The sequence below is a fragment of the Panthera pardus genome, unplaced genomic scaffold (genome assembly GCF_024362965.1).
Source record: "Panthera pardus isolate Hobbes unplaced genomic scaffold, ASM2436296v1 HiC_scaffold_22, whole genome shotgun sequence".
Taxonomy (NCBI): domain Eukaryota; kingdom Metazoa; phylum Chordata; class Mammalia; order Carnivora; family Felidae; genus Panthera; species Panthera pardus.
The window spans coordinates 55,871,964-55,892,192 of NW_026526788.1; the positions used below are offsets into that span (position 1 = coordinate 55,871,964).

The window sequence follows — 20,229 nt, forward strand, 5'->3', positions numbered from 1 at the left end:
CAATGCCCCTCCACCATCAGGCCTCACCGTGATGATCTGGGCGTTGAGCTCTGCTGACAGGGTGCCCAGGCCGGGCTTGGCGTGGAAGAGGCTATGAAAGGCTTGCATGGCACAGGCTGTCACCAGCTGGAGAGGACACGTAGGCTTAGTGGGGAACCGCAAAGCCCATGGCTGCCCTGGGCTCCTCAACCTCCTACTCTAGAAGCTGGGCTGGAGGGAGACCCAGGGCCCTGACCTCGAGCATGCCCCCCACACCTGCAAACTCAGAGGACTGTCACTTCAGGAAGGCGTGGCAACCACTGAAAATTTTGAAATAATTTAAACAAAGTTAACAGAGAAACATAAAATATTTTTAACATAATAGGCTACAAAAGCAGACTATAAGTGGTGTGCACACTATAATTTATGCCTGTATTTTCATGTTTTTATCTGTGTTGGTTTATCCAAAAAAAAAGTCTGAAAGGATACACAGCAAATTGTTCTGAATGAGTTTTTCCTTTTAAACAATGATCGTGTGATTTATGTGACCCAAACTTTAAAACACACATGCGAACAAATGCTACAAGAGGATACGTAAAGATTAACAGAATTCTGCCAGCATGACAGAAATGCAGAGGATCGTTTTCTGCATCTTTAAAGCCACTATACGGATCTGTTAGTAAATAAGCAAAAGAAAGAAAGAAAAAAGAACCGCGATTGTGACTGAAACAGAGCTCAAGCCGGGAGAGGGCTGGCGCCTTACCAGCCTTACCACAGCTCTCCCTTCCCCTGACCTGCTCCCTGAGGCCAGCTCCCAACAGGACCAGGACCGTGAAGAGAGCCTGGTCTATCCGACACCAGCGATGGCTGGGGTCCTTGGTTGTAGGTAAGAGCAGGGTTGGGATGGGGAGACCCTAGGCCCTGCTTCTGGCCTGAGAAGCAAGTTCCCATGCATCAGCACCAGGGGCCCAGGTCTGAAGCTAAGCCCCCCACCCCGGCATGCTCCTCTGGCTCCTGGGCTGAGCTCACCACATGGCTCAAGGTCATGACCCTGAGGAGAGTCTCGCTGCAGCTCTTCACCAGGCCTTCTGGGAAGCAGGGGAGCAGGTCCCTCAGCAGCGTCAGCAGGTGCAGCGTGGTGGTGGCCTCCTTGGAGCCTGGCACACAAGAGGGGGCTGAGCCTCCAACCCACTCTCTGCGGCGAGCCCCGTCCTCCACCCCCATCCACCCTGCTGTCAACCTGGTTCCCACCTCCAGACTTCTCAATCTCCTGGACGCAGAACTTGGCGGTGGAAATGGCAGCAGGATGATGGGCAGGGGCTTTTTCACCAAACATGAACTCGCTACCCTTGAGGATCGAGCACACTCCATGCTGGGCAGCTTTCCGGATCTGAGGGGCAAGGAAAGGGGGCTGGGGCTGGGGCCGGGTCAGCACTCAACCAGCAGCTTCGGTGCTTGTCACAACCAACCGACAAGCATTGATGGCATGCCTCCTACATGGCCGATGCTGTGCCCAGGCCTTCCTGTGCGCAGACTCCTGAGCTGGGGAATGAGACAAACCTCGGCTCCAATCCCTGATCTCCCACTAACTCAGCAAACGGCCTTGAGCAAGCCAAACGCTTCATCTCTGAGCTTCAGTGTTCTCATCTTTACTACAGGGATTCTCTTACTCAGCCAGTCACCCGGCAATACCAAGTGTGCATCAAGCCAGGCACTGTGCTCGGAGCTGGCAGTCTGGCTGTGACCGGAACAAACGACTCGCACTGTACTTGGGAGACAGAAAACAAACATACACCAGAAGGTAAAAGTACTTTGCAGACCATACAGCAAGGGTTGTTACTTTTTATACAGTGGTCAGGGAAGTGTCACTGCAGTGAAGTGACATTTCAGCAGAGACCTGAGGAAAGTGAGGGAAAGACCACCATGTACACACAGGGAAAGAGGCGTTAGCCTACCTGGGATGGTGTGCTGAGCACTGAGTGATCACGGACTGTTGCTACTATTATGTACTCCCTGCCCTAAATTTCAGGAGGGAACGGAGTGGCTGACCACCACTTACTGAGTGCCTGCTATAAGCCAGGAACCGTGCCAGCCTGAGAGGGACACTGGAGTCTCCACACGCCCTTGCAGCAAGGATGGTATTACTATCCCTACTCTACAGCTGGGAAACCGAGGCTGGGACGGGTTAAGTAACTTGCCCAAGACCACAGCACAAGTAGTAAATCCAGTGTCCAACTGAGGTTGTGGGACTCCAAAGCCCCACTCTGCCCCTTCCTGCCACTGCAGCTAAACTGGTCACTGACCAACGAGGCAGCAGAGACTCAGGAGGGCCGGACACTGAGCATCCCTCCTGTAGGACAAGGAACTGCCCCTCACATTCTAGAGCTAAGCAAATAAGGCGTCAGAGGCAAAAAGTAGAACATCCAGGCAAGAAACCGGTCCTCAGGGCAACCTCCCCAATCCCATTCAGACAGACCAGCCCCAGCGCAGTTACCAGAGTGGCCACCGCCCCCCCCTCCCATGTTCTGGGGGCCCAGCAGCCTCACCTTGGGCTTAGAGTGCACTGTGAAGCTCAGCAGCCCATGGTACACCTGCAGGGTCACAGGGTAGCTCCAGGCCTCCAGGTCCTGCTTCCTCAGAAGGGTGGCCAGGCAGGAGAGGACCTTGAAAGGAGAGTCAGAGTCTGTCAGCTTCACCCGCTTCAGCCAGGTGGGGAAAGAGCCCAGGTTTTCATCAATTCCAGAAAATTGCACGGGGATCCATCTGAGGTCCACATAGTGCCTACATCCTCCCCCCGCCGCCCCACCCAGGGAGTATCCAAGCTTCAGCCAAACCCGTGGGGCTCTGGAAGATGGCAGAGGGGAAACAGACCCAGACACTAACCCATCGGAGGGCAGAGGTGGAGCCAGTGCTGGCCTGAGCTGACATGATGTTCATGAAGGCTTTGGAGGTATCAGAAAACTTCTTAATGAGCACGGGGCTGGGCACACTGTGGGGACAGAAGAGAAACGGTCGGAACCCCAAGGGGCCTCCTAAAGCAGCTGGTGCAGGCCCAGCCTGGGTCTGAAGGAGGAAGCTAGACAGGAGGCAGTGCCGGCCCAACAATTCAGCAAGTGAGCAGTTCAGTGTGCTTTCCATGGCACCTGAACTCCGCGCCTCCGCACCTTCTTCACTACCCATTCTCTCTACCCACAAGGTGGGCCCTTACTAGCTCACCTCAATCCTCTCCTCACCTCCTCCCCTAACTGCAAGCCTCCAGGTATCCTGGTGCCAACATCCCAGCCCGTGCCTCCGGCCCCACTCACTGAGCAGGGCCACCCCCTTCCCAGGCACCAGCGCTCACACTCTGTGTACAACATCCTGAGCCACCCTGGGAGCCTCATCAGAATGCCACCTGATACTTAAGGGTCCTGGTCTTTTTTTTTTTGCTGAAAGAGAGAGAGAGAGAGAGAGAGCGAGAGCGAGAGCGAGAGAGAGAGCATGCCCATGTGCACAAGCAGGAGAGGGACAGAGAGAGAGGGAGAGAGAACCTTAAGCAGGCTCCATGGCCTAGCACAGAGCCTGATGTGGGGCTCGATCCCATGAACCGTGAGATCACAACCTGAACCAAAATCAAGAGTCAGACGCTAAGCCCCCAGGCACCCCTCTTGTTCTTTTTAACAATTCCCTCATCCTGTTCCTCCTGCCTGCACTCCTTTCTCCGTAAGCGACTTGGGATTCAAACCAGAGCCAGAACTCACCGCTTTAGGACAAGGTTCAGCAGGTAAGCAACAGCAGCCAGAGACTCAGGGGACTCCACTGCCTCCATTGTTGTCATCTGAGGGCCAGACCACAGGGGATGAATGGGAAATGTGTAAGCTGGGGCAAATGGGGTGCTGAGGACACCGTATGCCCAGCAGAATGGTTCTGACCAAGAACACTGGTGTCAGAGGTTCAAATCCCAGCTTTGCCAGTGTGTGATTTAGGCTAGCAATTGAACCTTTCCGTGATTCAGGACCCTTATTTGTAAAATAGAGATAGTATGTTGTGAGGTTTCACCGAATTAATATAAGTAAATCACAACATGCCTGGCACGTGATAGAAACCATACATTGCTATCTAATTTATTTCATTACCCTAGAGCAGGGGCTGGAAGGCTTTTTCTGTAAAGGGCCAGGTAATAAATATTTTAGGCTTTGCAGGCCATATACGGTCTCTGTTGTATATTCTTCTGTATTTGAACAATCCTTTAAAAATGTAAAGACCATTCTTAGCTCTAAGGCTGTACAGAAACAGGCCATGGCTCAGGTTATTCCCATGGGCCGTAGTCTATCAACTCCTATTCCAGCAGGGGTTCTCAAACTTTTACACCCTTAACATTTTTGGAGAATTCCCCAAAGAGGTTTCGTTTACATAGGTTATATTACTGATACTTACCATATTAAAAATTAAAACTCAGAACATTTTAAAATACAAGCATACGCAAGCACAATTAGCTGTCAGAATAATATCATCAGGCAGGCTGTAACTTCCAGAAAACTCCACATTACACTCATGAAAGAATGAGATGAAAAGGCAAATCATGTTCTAGTATTGGTACAGAAATAATTTTGATAGCCTAGCCCCACAAAAAGGTCTTGGCCCCCTAACCCTGCCCCACCCCTGGCCACATTTCACCAACAACCACCACCAGAGTAGTGGATTCTTGTTCTAGAATGACAGTGTAGCAAATAGCATCAGCCTTATCAAACCGCCTGAGAATGACAGCACTTTTGATGTGGTTTTTTTTGTTATTTGTTTTTTGTTTGTTTGGTTAATCTCTCGGTCCAACATAGGGCTGAAACTCACGACCCGAGATCAAGAGTCACATGCTCTTCTGGCTGAGCCAGCCAGATGCTCCTGAAGCACTTTCCCCTATTCAAGGATGTCCTGCTCTATCTCCACACACCAGGAGCACCCTTCTTCTCCCTACGGCTCGAGTCACCTGTTGTTGTGAACACCCATTCCCAAGTCACACCCACTCACCAGTGCTGCAAAGTACTCAGTCTCTGTCTCCTTCCCTCCCTGGGAGCGAATCACCTCAGTGACAGCGGCCAGAACAGCACAGATCTGCATGGGAGGGAGAAGGCACTTATCTATTTAGATAGATCTATTTAGATCAAAGCCTGTCCTGGGACTGGCCTCTTTTCCTTGCTCCCTCACAAACTGTTCTCCTGACAAAGCCTACAGGTAGACAAGACAAGAGGAGCTACAATCAGAGCCAGGTGTACACACCATGAGGCCTAGCAAACAGGCAGACTCAGACATGTTTGCAAAATTCCACCTCTAGGACTCGGGTCTCTTACAGGAACACCTGCAGAAAATTGCAAATGTTTATGTACAAGCGTGTTCACTGCAGCAACCAACTAGAACGATACAGCAGCCATCAACAGAGGATTAATAAAGTACTATCACTACATGGTAAATAATGATAGACTCAAATACTACACAACTACTGAAAAGAGTGAGGAAAACACTACATTAATTTAGAAATACTATTCAGTGGGGAAAAAACTGCAGAACACGGCATATAAAGTATAATCAGGGGGCGGGGGTGCCTGGGTGGCTCAGCTGGTTGAGCATCCGACTTCAGCTCAGGTCATGATCTTGCGGTTCGTGAGTTCAAGCCCTGCATCAGGCTCTCTGCTGTCAGTGCGGAGCCTGCTTCTGATCCTCTATCCCCCTCTCCCTCTGCACCTCCCCCACTTGTGTGCTTACTCACTCTCTCTCTCTCTCTCTCAAAAATAAAGCTTTCAAAAAATAACAATAAAAATAAAATATGATCTGTAAACCTAACAAAATGTGGGTAAAAAATATACAAAAAAGTCTAGGACAGTAATGTTCACAAGAGGCTACTGAGCACTTGAAACATGGCTAGTGTGACTGAAGCACTGAATCTTTAATCTTAATATTTTAATAAATTAAATTTCAAAATAAATATTTTAGTTACCGGAAAACACAGATTTAAAACAACTTAGATACATGGATCTACTTTTGCGTCTATAAGTTTTATGAAAATATAGATTTAGAACTTGGAAATATGAACCTACGTTTGTGATTGTAAATTTTAGGACCAAATCAAGTACTTCCAAAGAAGGTTTAGCATCCAAATGGAGATGTAAGGGTAATATATACTCTAGATTTTGAAGACTTAATATGATAAAAATAATGCAAATCATCTCATTTTATTCTATTTTGTTTAATGTTTATTTATTTTTAAGAGAGAGGTGTGTGTGTGAGCAGTGAAGGGGCGTCGGGGGGAGCGGTGGGGGGGGGGGAGAGAGAACCCCAAGTTCTATGCGCGGTTCAAACCACAGGAGCATGACCCAAGCCAAAATCAAGAGTCAGATGCTTAACCGATTGAGCTACCCAGGACCCCAAATCATCTCATTTTATATTGATTATATGGTGAAATGATAATACTTTACATATATTAACTGTATTATTAAGGTTAATTTCATTTGCTTCTTTTTACTTTCTTTTAACGTGGCTACTAAAAAATTTACAATTAAGTGTTGTTGGACAGTGCTGGGCCAGGTAGATACATGATGACCATCAACAGTAACTACCACGAAGGAATTAAGTGGGGAGAACAACTTTCACATTTTATTCTACTCACTTCACTTTGGTACCATTTATAATTTTGACATCTTTCAATTTAAAGTGAATATAAATATGTATAATTTAAAAGTATTAACTAAAAACGACAAATAAAATGTAGCTCTTGTTAGATAAAACATTTCCTATCCATTGTTATTCAGCATTAATTTACTCAACAAATGTTTCTTGAAACTATTCCATGTAAAAAGTCCTGTGTTAGGTATAGTTGACAAGGTAAGTATTTGGAAAATGTTTCTACCCTGAAGGACTTTACACTTAAGTAGGGGAGATGTTGTTGGACAAAAGCAGAAAGTGGAACCTGCCCTAGGAGAGCTAGTAAGTAGGGAACACACAGGGCAGGAGAGATGACGCATCATCCCAAAATACCAGCTGTCACCAGCAGCAGCCAGCCAGCACTGAAAGAAAATAAAGAGACTGAGTCTGACTCCTCCTCACCATCCCGAGTTCTCCTGAACCCTCCCCCCTACCTCCTTGTGGGCAGCCGAGTTGGACTCCCAGAAGCGTTGCACTTTGCTGAAGGTGACATTTGTGCAGTCGGAGAGGCCGCTCAGGAAGGTGGCCGAGGACTTCTCCGTGAGAGCGGGGGCCACCTCTTCTTCCATGGCCGTCTCAGGGGCTTCGCTTTTGCCCAGACGCAGGGACCCTGACTGCAGCTCATTATGCAACTTCACCGCATCAACTGTCAGGTCGCTTTTTCCTGAAAACCGGAGGCACGGGTGAGGCCCCCACTTCTAGCCGAACCTCCTTTTGGCTAGGATCCACCCATACGACAAAAACTACCAGAGTCCAGTCCCCCAACTCGAGAGACTCATTCTGAACATGGCCTGCCTCATCAGCCCACCCTCCGCCCGTAACTTAGCATACCCAGATACGGAACCCTTCAGGTAAGTTTCTGCTCCCGCGTCCCGACGTTATAATATGCCGATGGGAGTCGACCGGGGTGGGGGACAACACGCAGGGGCTTGGGAAGTAAATGCACTTTGTGAAAGCACTTTGTAAACAGACACTCAAAGTTAATTATAGCCGAGTCCCAACTCTCGACACTCGTGGAACTCTGGGCTAGTCATTTCCCTATTAAAGACTCAGTTTCCGCATCTGTCTAATGGGGAGAGTGGGCCTTTACTTCAGGCTACACATCCGACGTTCTAGGAGAAGAAAGGTTCAATGCCTGGTCCCCGGAGCCTCCTGAGAGGCCCAGACCATCAGACCCAGGCCCGCTAAAATCCCGCCGCCAGCGCGCCGGGGTCCCGACCCCGCTACCTGAGGGCCGGCTGAAGAAGCGGCTACGGGCGGCCTGGCGGTGGCGGCAGATGGCAGGGTTGCTGTCGCTACTATGGCCTTTCTTCCAGCGTTTCAACTTGACTGAGACACCGGAAGGCAACTTCCCAGAACGACCCATGTCTTCTAAACCCGGACCGGGATTAAAGCACCGGCTACCGGGACCCTGGAAACACGCGCAGGACCCACGTGGACCCGTAGGCGGCTTCACTTCCTCTTTCTCTGACGTAACTTCCGGGGTTGCGTCTGTTACTATGGCAAGACAGTCAACATCCGGTTTTACAGTGCCTCCAGGCTCAGAATCCCTGAGCTGCTCAGAGAAGGTTGGTAGCTAGGGAGTCCCTGGGGCTTCTACTCCAGGGCCACGGTTCTCGGCCACCGGAGTGGGCCTTATAAAACTAGAATTCTTTTGCAGGTTAAAAAACAAACGTATATTTATATAATTTTTTTGTAATATCTAATTTCGAAAGTAACGCGCGGAAACAAATTTCTTTGAAAGAGTCAAAACCTGGCCAAACCAGAATGAGTGAAATCTTTTGTCCCCAAACGAGAAAAAAAGCAGCCGATGATGCTCTAAACCCAGTTAGTTATTTTCGTTTAGTACTGGGGATACATAGTTGCTAAAACCACCTTCCCTCATGGCAGCACTCAGTCCCCTCTCGTTATTCTTTTCTAATCCAATGTCAGAACCAGCAACCAATCCTGCATTGATTTCCACTCCCCTGCGACCCTCTCCAAAATCTTTTAGCTGGAACTCAAACCTTAAAAAGATACTTTCCTCCCTTGTCTTGGGGTGCAGCATTTCAAGATTCCTCCGGAATTCCCTCCCCCCCTTCAAATCAACAAACCTGATTTTGTGAAACTATGACTGGATCCCGGTGAGTTTATTTTGTTGTTGTTTTTAAGTAGTCTCACACCCAACGTGGGGCTTAAACTCACTACTCAGGACCCTGAGATTAAGGGTCGCACACTCTACCAACTGAGCCAGGCTGGTGCCTCCCAGGTGAGTTTTTTTGCTGATTAGGCTTTATGCATTCATTTTACAAACATTTTTTAGCTCCCACTGAAAAAGACACTTCAATGAGTCAATCTTCCGAATGAAGCACAAGTTGACAAAATTTTTGTATACAGCTTCTTTTGCCTGGTACAGTGTGAATTTTTCCCCTGGTTTTGGTCTAAATGTTTGTATCCCTGCAAACTCCATCTGTTGAAATCCTATCTCCCAAAGGCAATGGTGTTAGGGGAAATAACACCCCAAAGGTTGGACTTTGGGAAATATTTAAGTCATGATAGTGAAACCCTCTTAAATGGAATTTGGTGTCTTATTTTTTTTTTAATTTATTTTGAGAGAGAGTGTGTATACACACAAGTGAGAGAGAGGCAGAGAAAGAGACAGAGAGAATCCCAAGGAGGCCCCATGCTTAACACAGGGCAGGAGACCCAGGCACCCCTAGAATTGGTGTCTTACAAAAAGATTCAAGAGTGATCCCTAGTCCTTCCATCATGTAAAGACACAGCAAGAAGGAGCTGGCTATGAACCAAGAAATGCACCCTCACCCAACCATGCTGGCACTCTGACCTTGGACTTCCAGCCTCCAGAACTGTGAGAAATAAATTTCTGTTGCTTATAAGCTATCAGCTCTATGCTATTTTGGTATAGGAGCCTGAACAGACTAAAGACATCCTTTGTTCTTAAATATCCTTTTGCAAAATGGTTCTCACAGCTTATTGCAGCTGATCTGTAGCTTGTGAGAAACATAGATCCACCATATAAATTCCATGAAGACAAAAGTTTTGTCTTTGTCACTTCCTCTCCTAGGACCTGGAAGAGCGCCTGGAAAATAGTGTAGGCACTCAACAAATTACTGTTGAATGAACGAATGTGTGTGTTGTGGAGGAAAGAGGGAGGACTAAAATGGGCACAAGTTCAATAGGGTCTCAGGTCTTTCTTTTTAATGTTTATTTTATTTTGAGAAAGAGAGAGAGAGAGAGCAGGGGAGGGTCAGAGAGAGAGGGAGAGAGAGATTCCCAAGCAGGATCTGTGTTGATTAGCGGGGAGCCAGATCTCAGAAACCGTGAGTTCATGACGTGAGCTAAAATCAAGGGTCTGATGCTTAACCGACTTAGCCACCCAGGTGCCCCTCAGCTCAGGTCTTGACCTCAGGGTCATGAGTTCAAGCCCCACATTGTGTTCCATGCTGGGCATTGATTCAAGGATAAATGTAAATACCGATAACTGTAATTAGTCTTTACTTAGCCAAACTGAGATGGTCTTTGACCCCATAGATAGAAACACAAAGCTCAAAACATACATTTCTGGGGGAGTTAAGAAGTACCAAAAGTTGAGCTTTGGTCCAAGAACCAAAGAGCTAAGAATGGAGAGTAAAGGGAAGGCCAGGATGAAATTCATGAAACTGCAGTGTTGGAGCTAGAAGCAGACACCTGAGGGGTCATCAAGATCACAGGTCCTCGCGGTCCGTGAGTTCGAGCCCCGCGTCAGGCTCTGGGCTGATGGCTCGGAGCCTGGAGCCTGTTTCCGATTCTGTGTCTCCCTCTCTCTCTGCCCCTCCCCCGTTCATGCTCTGTCTCTCTCTGTCCCAAAAATAAAAAAAAAATTAAAAAAAAAAAAAAACGTTGAAAAAAAAAAAAAGATCACAGGTCATAAGTCACATGCCAGGCAGGGTCAATACTTTTACTGCTCTGCAGTAAAGCAAGTACAATCCAGTGATGTTGATGTTCAAATGCCCTTTCTTTTACAAAGCAATAGTGAGACTAAATGGAAGGGTTTTTTTTCTTTTTCTTTTTTTTTTTTTTTTGCCCCAAACACTATGATTTTCCAAAATGAAGAGTCGACAAACTTTTGTCAGGTCTTCTTTTAAAAACAAGTTTATTGGGCGCCTGGATGGCTCAGTTATTAAGCATCTGGCTTCTGCTCAGGTCATGATCTCATGGTTCATGAGTTCGAGTCCCACATCATGTAAGCACGAGCCCCAATTTGGGTAATCTCATGCCCTGCCTCCAGTGAGCCCTGCTTCTCTTTCCCTCTCCCTCTCTCTCTGCCCCTTGTGGGATTTTGCTCTCTCTGCCCCAGCTCACTTGCACTCTCTCTAGAAAAAAAAAAAAAAGTTTACTGATGTGTAAAATTCAAAATATCTGTAAGCCAATTTTCATTGGAATATCTGAGCCAACTCTTCATTTTGCCAAGTACAGAAAAGGTGAAGTGATTTGCACAAGTTTCCATGGCATGGTAGCTTATTTGATGAGACACAGAAGTAACTGTAAAGGAAAAGATTGATAAACTAGAGTACACTAAACGTAAGAAATTCTGCTCACAAAAAAGACACCACAATGAGCACTAAGAGGCAAGCAGGAGTGAGAGAAGATATTTGCAATACATAAAACTAACAAAGTATGGCAGAGTATATAAAGAAACCCTACACATCTAGGAACAAGGCAGACAATCCAATAAGAATGGGCAAGACACCTGAACAGGCACTTCACCAAAGTGAATATTCAAATGGCCAATTAACATATGGATGCTAATAACTGATGCTTAATCTCATTAATCAACAGAGAAATGCAAATTAAACCCACAGTGAAGTGCTACTATGCACCTACCAGAATGGCTGAAATTAGAAAGACTAGCAATACTCAACATTGGTCAGGATGTGGAGCCACTGGCCACATATGCGACTGGAGGGAGGAGCAACTGATACGCTCACTTTTGTGTGGTGGTTTCTAGTAAAACTGAATGTATGCCTTTTCTGTAGTCCAATCCACTTCTGGGTATATACTCTACAGAGATGTATACTTATATGCATAAAAGACATATATGGTAATGTTCATAATAGCCAAATATTGGAAATGATGTCATATACATCAACAGCAGAGTGGATAAATAAATTGTGCTATATTGGTATCATGAAATAATACAATATCCAACTGTATACAGTAATGAAAACAAGCAAACTACTGCTACATGCAACAGCATGTATGGTCTAAATTGAGAGAAAGACTCCAGACACACACAGAGGAACATTTTGCATGATCCCATTTAGAAGTTCAAAACCAGGCTTTGCTAATATACAGTATTAGAACTTGGGATAACAGTTACCATGGTAACTGAGAGTGGGCATACGGGGTTTGGTAATATTCTGATTTTTTTTTTAAATTTGTTAAATGTTTTTATTTATTTTTGAGACAGAGAGACACAGAGCATGAGCAGGGGAGGGGCAGAGAGAGAGGGAGACACAGAATCGGAAGCAGGTTCCAGGCTCCGAGCTGTCAGCACAGAGCCCGACACGGGGCTCAAACTCATGGACTGTGAGATCATGACCTGAGCCAAAGTCGGATGCTTAACTGACTGAGCCACCCAGGCGCCCCTGATTTTTTTGTATCGGAAGAGAATTTACATGAATGTCTTCACTGTGTCATAATTCATTATCTGTGCACTTATAATTTGTGTGCTCTTCTGTATGTATGTTATTCTTTTTTTCTTCTTTTTTTTTAAATTTTATTTTTTTAAATTTACATCCAAATTAGTTAGCATATATATATGTATGTTATTCTTGATTGGTTTACTAAAAAATAGAAACTGCTCCTGGAATGCAGAGCAAAGAGAGCACAAAGACTGAGAAGGTGTCACTGCAGAGAAAATAACTCAGTGCTGACTCTGGGCCTGCACTTCCAGTCACGGGAGTTAATACATCACCTGCCCACAGAGGCCACTCCTGGGACACAGGCTGAGACCCGGTGGTAAGGCTGCGAAAAGGGAACTGGTGGCCTGAGGAGGAAAAGGAAACCGAGTTTGGAAACTGTTGTAAGCAACCTGGTGCTCATTACCAGGGGTCTAGATGTGGGGACAGTCACTGAGGGAAGACATAGAAAATGTTGGTTAAAGTCTGGTCTTACTTTACCTATGACGCTTTACCTATGACACTGAGCAGGGATTTAACCTCTCTGAGTGACCATTTCATATTCTGTAAAGTGGTGATAATACTGAACCCATCGGGCTACCCTGAGGATTCAATATAAAAGTGTGTGTTTATGTCAAAATATGTACAACTCCAAAAATGTTAGTGGTACCTTGCGAAGGGTGTGGTGGTGCACCTTTGTCACCAGAGGGGGCTCTGAAAACAGCCAGTTAAAACTGAAACCCTAGAGAGAGGCAGCGATACCAGCTGAGCGGGCTAGGATTTTGCAGATCAGATTGGGAGATGAAGAGGCCCAGGCGGGCGGCAGTCTTCCCATCCTTTTCCCTTACAGCAGATACCTGCTGGCCTCCAAACTGAGTCTGCTACATTAATGTTTATTTTTGAGAGAGACAGAGACAGAGAGAGACAGAGCTCCAGTGGGGCAGAGAGAGAGGGAGACACAGAATCCAAAGCAGGCTCCGGGCCCTGAGCTGTCAGCACAAAACTTGAACTCACGCATTGCAAGATCATGACCTGAGTCGAAGTCGGACGCTTAACCGACCGAGCCACCCAGGCGCCCCCGAGTCTGCTGAATTATAACTGGGTACGGCCTCTGGACGAACGAACTGTCTGGAATGGGCCGGGCCTCCATCCGGAAGCATGCGCTCAGAGCCTCCTCTGGAAGATGGTGTCAGGAGAAGGGACGCGAGGCATCCAGAGGGCCTGAGCGTACTTTCTCACATTCTGCACAACCACCTTTCACCCTTCTTATGAAGGACTAACTTTGCTGTCCATGAATTCCAACACCATCCTCCACCCAGAGGAATTAATTAGCCTTCTCCGTGATAATCCATACAATTTGTGGCTCATAAGGACCACACGCATTTGTAGAATGGGCCCTGTGCTTAGACCCTCTGGGTTAGAATCCAAGTACTACCACTTGCTGTCTGACCTTGAGCAAGTCACCTTACTCTCTACGCCTCAGTTTCCCTGAGCTATAAAATGCCAACGCATAGGGTTTATGAGAACTAAGTAAGATGATATGTGTAAAGTGCTTATTAGCACACTGCCTGGCACTTGGTGAGAAAGCAATAAATGTGAGCTCACTATTATCCCAAAGCTCTTCTCGAGTTCCCAAACGCCTTCTAACCTATTATGGAACTGGGGAGGACAGAGCGGTATCCTCATTTCACAGATGGGGAAACGTGATTCCAACGGGTTCAACGACACCCCCGGTGTCCTACAGTTGGTCGATGGGCAAAAGCCAAGAGATCCAACCCTTAGCTGAGGAGCTCCCTCCTAACCACCGCTCTCAAAATTGTCTGGGAAGTTCGTGTGGAGGGCCAGGGGCTGCCGCACCCAAAGCACTCAGCCAAGGCCAACAGGAAAGCCATTTTTAGTCAATCGGGCTGTTATCTGTTATGACACTGGACAGGAGGAAAGGGAAGTTGAGGCTTAGCCTCTTGCCCCAAACCAAGAGGAAGCAGATGGATGATTTGGGTGTTTAACTTGGGGCTCGAGTTCAGGGGGAGGAGGAAGGCTTTGTTGCCCTGGGGAGCCCATGGTGAGCAAGGCAGTGAGTGGGCTTACAGCCGCTCTGGAGGATTGTCCTAACTGCCGGAGCTGTGTCAAAGCCCAGACTTCGGATGTAGGCGAGTCTGTGTTCGGAGCCACATCCCAGGTGTGACTGGGAGCAGGTGACTGAACTTTCCGAGCCACAGTTTCCTCATCTGACAATGGGGCTGCTGTTCTGAGGCTAAAATGAGATAATACATGCAGAAAGCTTAGCCCCGGGCCCAGCACATTGCCACGACAGTAGGCTGCGCGTCCCTCAGCTTCTGGCGCATTAACACTCCATTTGGCCAAAGACGAGCTTTTAAGAAGAGCTTGCTTTTTCTAGACTAAGTCTGGGGGGATGGGCAGATGGCCTGGTGCACAAAAGGGGACCCAGACTATGAAAAGGACTGAAGTCTGGGCATGGTGGATGTGCTCTTACTCAAAGTGGGGCCTGCCCCCGGGGTGGAGTCCACCCTTGTTTGCCACGTGACAGTAGGTGTCCACGATAGGCAGAAGGGAAGATGGGTGAGCAGAGACCATGTGATTGCCACTCTAACCTGGCTTCCCGATGCCCCCAGATTCATTCTTACTCCAGAATTAGGCATTTCCCCGCTTACTACTTCCAACCCCCCATTCGTGTCAGGGCCTCTGTATCAGGAATGAATTAGGCACAGCTGCTGTGACAGAGACCCCAAGAGACTGGCTTCATTAAACACACAGGATTAATTCTCCACATGCAGCAAATCAGGAGGTAGGTGGGCAAATCCAGGCTAATATGGTGGCTCCACAGGGTCTTCAGGGTCCTGGGCTTCCTTTCTCTTTTTGCTTCACCCTCCGTGGTGCGTGACTTCCATCCTCAGTGTCACCTCATACTCCAAAGATGGACTGCAGGAGCTCCGACCATCACATTTACAACCCAGGCCTAGATTGAGTAAGATGAAAGCAAGGAAGAGCCAAGAGGGCACTCCCAGCCAAGTCAGCTCCCTTTAAGCCAGTTCGGCTCACATCTGATTGGCCAGAATTTAGTAATTTGGCCAAACTTCACTGCAGAGGGGCTGAGAAATGTAGCCTTTTAGTGGGGAACATTGCAGCCCCCCCCCCCAGGGGGCGTTCTATTGCTAAGGTAGAAGGGAAGAACTCATGGAGTAAGCAATGAGCAGCCTCTGGAGCTCAGCTAGTTGTTGGGAAGACTGGGTCTAAACAATTTTTTTCAGTTTATTTATTTTTGAGAGAGAGAAAGGGCCGGGGGGGGGGGGATGAGTTGGGAAGGAGCAGAGAGAGGAGACAGAGAATCCCAAGCAGGCTCTGCACTGTCAGCGCAGAGCCCAATGTGGGATTCGAACTCAAGGAACCTTGAGATCATGACCGGAGCCAAAGACAAGAGTCAGACACTCAACCGACTGAGCCACTCAGGCGCCCCTGGTTCTAAACAATTTAACTCAGTTACATGCCCACAAGTTACTCCTTGAGCACTAATTACTTGCAAGACACTGTGCTAAGCAAGCACACAGAGGTACATAAAGATGCTTAAAGACTCTTGTTCTGCTCTTAAGAAACTTAACAGCTTAGCAGTGCAGACACAAGCACAAAGCCAACAATTCGGTCTCCTCCCTTGTAGATCGAGGATGTTGTACCTGGTTCTCTCCAGGACCTTGGAACTTTCATGCTCACTGAAGCTCAAGTCATAGAACTGCATTTTGCTTCTCTGCCTCCTCCCTGACTGTGGACCCCTGAGGACAGGGGGCATGTCTGGTCCACTCTTGTGTCATCAGAGCCTACCTCAGTGTCTGGCATATAGCACAATACATCTACTTGCCAAGTGAATACATGACATAATCAGAGGTCAGCTGGAGGCACAAGAGAGGTTCAAGTAAAGCTTTGGGGGACCAAGAAGACACCCTCACCTTGGGTGGCTGTCAGAGGGATACCTTTGATTAGGAGGCGACTTTCCAAAAGTGAAACTGGCAGAGTAGATTGGGAGCAGATCCTAAGGACATTGAGGGTCTGGAAGAAGAGTCTGGATCTTAATAGAGAGCTTTTGAACATTGCAATCTGGGAAAATACTTTATACGGCTTGTACTTTGGGAGTACTGGTCCTCCATTTATTCAGCCGGCACACATTACCATTGAGTGTATTGGGCATTGCGGTGGGGACGAGGAGAGGGAATTAACATTTAATGGATGTCTCTGTGTCAGGGACTCTTGGTAGTAATAATAGCAGCAACTACCATTTATTACTCCTTGCAGAGCTGGGCACTGTGCCAGCACCTTGCGTGCACGATTCTGCTGAGTCCTCACACCCACTCTGTGCAGTAGGTGCTGCCAGTTTTCGGAAACTGTACGATTACTTCTTTATTGTTAAGGAATCCAATTCTATGACTGTCGTGAAGGCTGTGCCGGGTTAACAGTGACTCGTCCTGGAGGTAATTCCACCCCATTCTGGACTTTGTGGATAGAACCACTGTCTCCTCCCTCTCCTTCAACTGAAAACCAGACTCGTGAGGTCTCCATCCCTGCCCTTCTGTTCCTGGAAGGTGCCAAGTACGGTTACCCACGTTTTACAAGAGGGGAAACCAAGGCTGGGAAATGTCAAGTAACTGGCTTAAGTTCTCAACAGCATTAAGTGGTAGAGTTGGAAGTGTAACTTACTTTGGTTCCTAGGTCCTGTCACACCCATCCGGTCACAAGGAGATAAAAGCAGGCCTAGTCCTGTGCAGCGCTCACAGGCCAGCTGGAGCGGCAGCAAAGGCACCTGGCGGTGACGATCAGTGCAGTCGTCCAGGTACCCCCAGGAGCCGTGGGAGCCCCAAGCGTGGCAGGGTGTGGTCAGGCCTAGGAGGAGAGTCGGGGACAACTTTCGGGTAAGGTGACTGTCTTAGTCTGTTTGGGCTGCTTATAAACAGAGATTTGTTTTTCACCATCCTGGAGACTAGGATGCCCAAGATCAAGGTGCAGGCAGAGGTGCCTGGGTGACTCAGTCAGTTAAGCCTCCGACTCTTGCTTTTGGCTTGGGTGATGATCTCACTATTCAAGGGTTTGAGCCCCGCATTGGGCTCCACGCCGACAGTGTGGAGTCTGCTTGGGATTCTCTCTCTCTCTCTCTCTCTCTCTCTCTCTCTCTCTCTCTCTCCCTCTCTCCCCCTCCCCCCCCCCAAAAATAAATAAATTAACATTTAAAAAAATCAGGGGGCAGGCAGATTCAGCATCAAGTAAGGGTCATTTCCTGATTCATAGACTCTCTCTTCTTGCTGTGTCCTCACACGGCAGAAGGTGCTAGGGAGTTCTGTGGTGTCTCTTGTGTGTGTGTGTGTGTGTGTGTGTGTGTGTGTGTGTGTGTGTTGTCCCCTTTATAAGGCACCAATCCCAGTCATGAGGGCTCTATCCTCATGACCTAATCACCTCCCATAGGCCCCACCTTGCAATGTCATACATTGGGGGTTTGGATTTAAACATGAACTTGGGGAAGAGGGACCTAAACATTCAGCCCATTGCAGTGATGTTGGAGCTGAATCATGCAGGACGAGTCGGAATGGACCAGAAAGGTGTTGGCGGAGGCACAGCCACAGGGGAAGAGCAACTGCAAAGGCACAGGGGCCAGCAAGAGCGTGAGATGTTCGCTCTAGAGTCAGGCAAGACTGGAGTCACCGGGGCCAGTGAGAGACCACTGCACCGGCGCAGGCAAGAACGGAGGGGCTCTGACACAGAGGCTGTGGCGGTGGGGCAGAGAGGAGGTGATGGATTGGAAAATGTATTTAGGAGGTAGAATGGGCAGCACTCACTGGTTGACCAGTTATGAGGGGTGAGCAGTGTTGCTGTACACAGTTGTGCAAATTGTGGACTGTTTCATTTCCCAGCTGAGGGATTGAAAATCCAGTCCTCGTTGGGCCCTGTCTAGAAGAGCTGGCTTTTTTCTAATTCACCAATGACACTGGAGCAATGGCCCCAGAAGTGAGGCTAAATTACTGCCAGGAAGGGGATATTTCAGAACATGTGTCTATGGAAGAGGCCACTTCTTAATGTCTGAAACAAAAAGCTGAATCTATTACTCACTTAAGCCGAGCAGAGCAATGCCTGAAAGGTGTGATCTCTTCGAGGGGAACTAGGACCTTCTATAAGGTGCTTGGAGGGGTGAAGGTCAGTGATGGACAAAGAGGAGGCAAAGTGTGGCCGTTGCTGATTGGCTGGCTCACAGAAGTGTGGTCACTGAGGCAAATTGTCATTGTTCAGTAAAACAGAGATGAACTGTCATCCATTAAATGGTTTAAAACCCTGCGCGATGGATACTCGTTGCCATGGCAACAGGACAATCTTTGGAAAATGAGAACATCTTTCCCCCCCTCAAGTGACTGCTAGCTCAAACCATTCCCCTTCCCAAGGGCGTTTCACTTTAACAGTGGGCCATGTTTGCTCAAGAGGATATATCTTCAGAGGATCTAGAGGCTGTTAGGGTGAGACACCTGCCTGGTCCAGGCTGTGGCAGGAAGGTCTGGTGTCCATCACCTCCCTCCAAGGTCCTGGGGCTGGGGGTTCCCAGACGGGGATCAGGGAGAAAAATTGGTTGCCAGCCCAGGAAGGCCCTGGCCTCGGGGTCACATGTGAAGCCAGAAATGGGACCTAGGAGCCTGACTCCCAGTCACTTGCCTGGAAGGAGATGTGAGGTGCCTGTGGACAGAGTTTGGGGCCTGAGGCCAGACCTCAAAGTTTTTGTCCCTGCTGCCACCGAGGCCTCGCCTTCACCCCACCTTTAAGTCTCTCAGTTGCCTCAGTAAGAACCACTGCGCTGGCCCAACCACACCCTGAGGGGCATCCCTGGAGCAGCCTGAGGAGATTCGGAGCCACCCCAGAACTGCTTCCTGGCTTCAGCTTCCCGAGCTCTCCACCCACACCCCCTTCCCTGCCCTTGAGCGATGACTCTTGTGGGGGGGGGGGTAGGCTCTCACGGATTTTTTTAAACAGCCTTATTGAGATATAATTCACATACCATCCACTTCACCCATTTAAATTACATAATTGAATGTTTTTAGTTCACTTCACAGATACGTGCAACCATCACCACAGCTAATTTTAGAACATTTGGCCACCTCACAGAGAAACTCCATACAACTTATTTCTCAGCTCCCAAGCCCCCAGCACTAGGCAAGCACTAATCGACTTCCAGTCTCTATAGATTTACCTGTTCTGGACATTTCACAGAAATGGAATCCTACATCGTGTCACCTTTTGTGTCTGCATATTGTTTCCAAGGTTCATCTAGGTGGGCATGCACCAGTGTTTCATTCTTTTTATGGCCGCAGTATGGACATACTACACATTTATCCACTCAGCACTTGATGGACATTGGGTTGTTTCCACCTTTGGGCTTTTGTGAATAAGGCTTTTATACACATTTGTGTATGAATTTTTGTGTGGACATTTGCTTTTGTTTCTCTTGCGTAAACACCTGGCCGTGGAATCCTGCCTCATGTGGTAACTCTGAGTTTAACCACTTGAACTCATGTGGGTTTCTGATTGTTGTTCTTTTTTGTCCACATTGTTTAGGCTGGACACCCCCGAGCTGGCTCCTATTGTCACCTCTGGGAGACAGGCATTTCTTCCACTGCACTCAGAAGTAATGGCAGCCACCGGCTCCCCTGCTCTACCCCCATCAAAATCCTTAGCAGGCATATTAGAAACCTGGTCACCTTGCCCTTGGCTGACAGGTACCTCTAATAGCTTTCCTCGGTCGGTCAGTAAGGAGACACTAGTGCACCCATAAAAACATTTCTGACAAATTTATAGAATGTCCTTGCATGGTCCTTAGAATACATCCCTCAGATCTCATACGGCTGGTTGACCCAGGGCCCCTGCTGTCACTCTGAAATCC

General features: G+C 48.0%; 1 protein-coding gene and 1 long non-coding RNA gene across 3 annotated transcripts in view; one reads left to right on the forward strand and one right to left on the reverse strand.

The window, feature by feature from the left end:
- Window positions 1-8,017, reverse strand: part of RRP12 (ribosomal RNA processing 12 homolog) — a 30,031-nt gene extending 22,014 nt beyond the window's left edge. Inside the window, exons 1-9 of one of the 2 annotated variants that reach the window (XM_019458993.2) lie at window positions 7,879-8,017; window positions 7,086-7,315; window positions 4,984-5,067; window positions 3,720-3,796; window positions 2,863-2,968; window positions 2,526-2,642; window positions 1,231-1,369; window positions 1,009-1,136; window positions 28-126 (exon numbers count right to left, since the gene is read on the reverse strand). In XM_019458993.2, the coding sequence (XP_019314538.2) occupies window positions 28-126; window positions 1,009-1,136; window positions 1,231-1,369; window positions 2,526-2,642; window positions 2,863-2,968; window positions 3,720-3,796; window positions 4,984-5,067; window positions 7,086-7,315; window positions 7,879-8,017 (1,119 nt within the window). The remainder of the gene's footprint in view (window positions 1-27; window positions 127-1,008; window positions 1,137-1,230; window positions 1,370-2,525; window positions 2,643-2,862; window positions 2,969-3,719; window positions 3,797-4,983; window positions 5,068-7,085; window positions 7,316-7,878) is intronic. The other variant, XM_019458995.2, reaches the window with a different exon arrangement.
- On the forward strand, window positions 7,312-9,687 carry LOC109272713 (uncharacterized). Its single transcript, XR_002082573.2, has 2 exons — window positions 7,312-7,502; window positions 7,968-9,687. It is a non-coding gene; the product is annotated as an uncharacterized LOC109272713 (long non-coding RNA).
- Window positions 9,688-20,229: the final 10,542 nt, after the last annotated feature.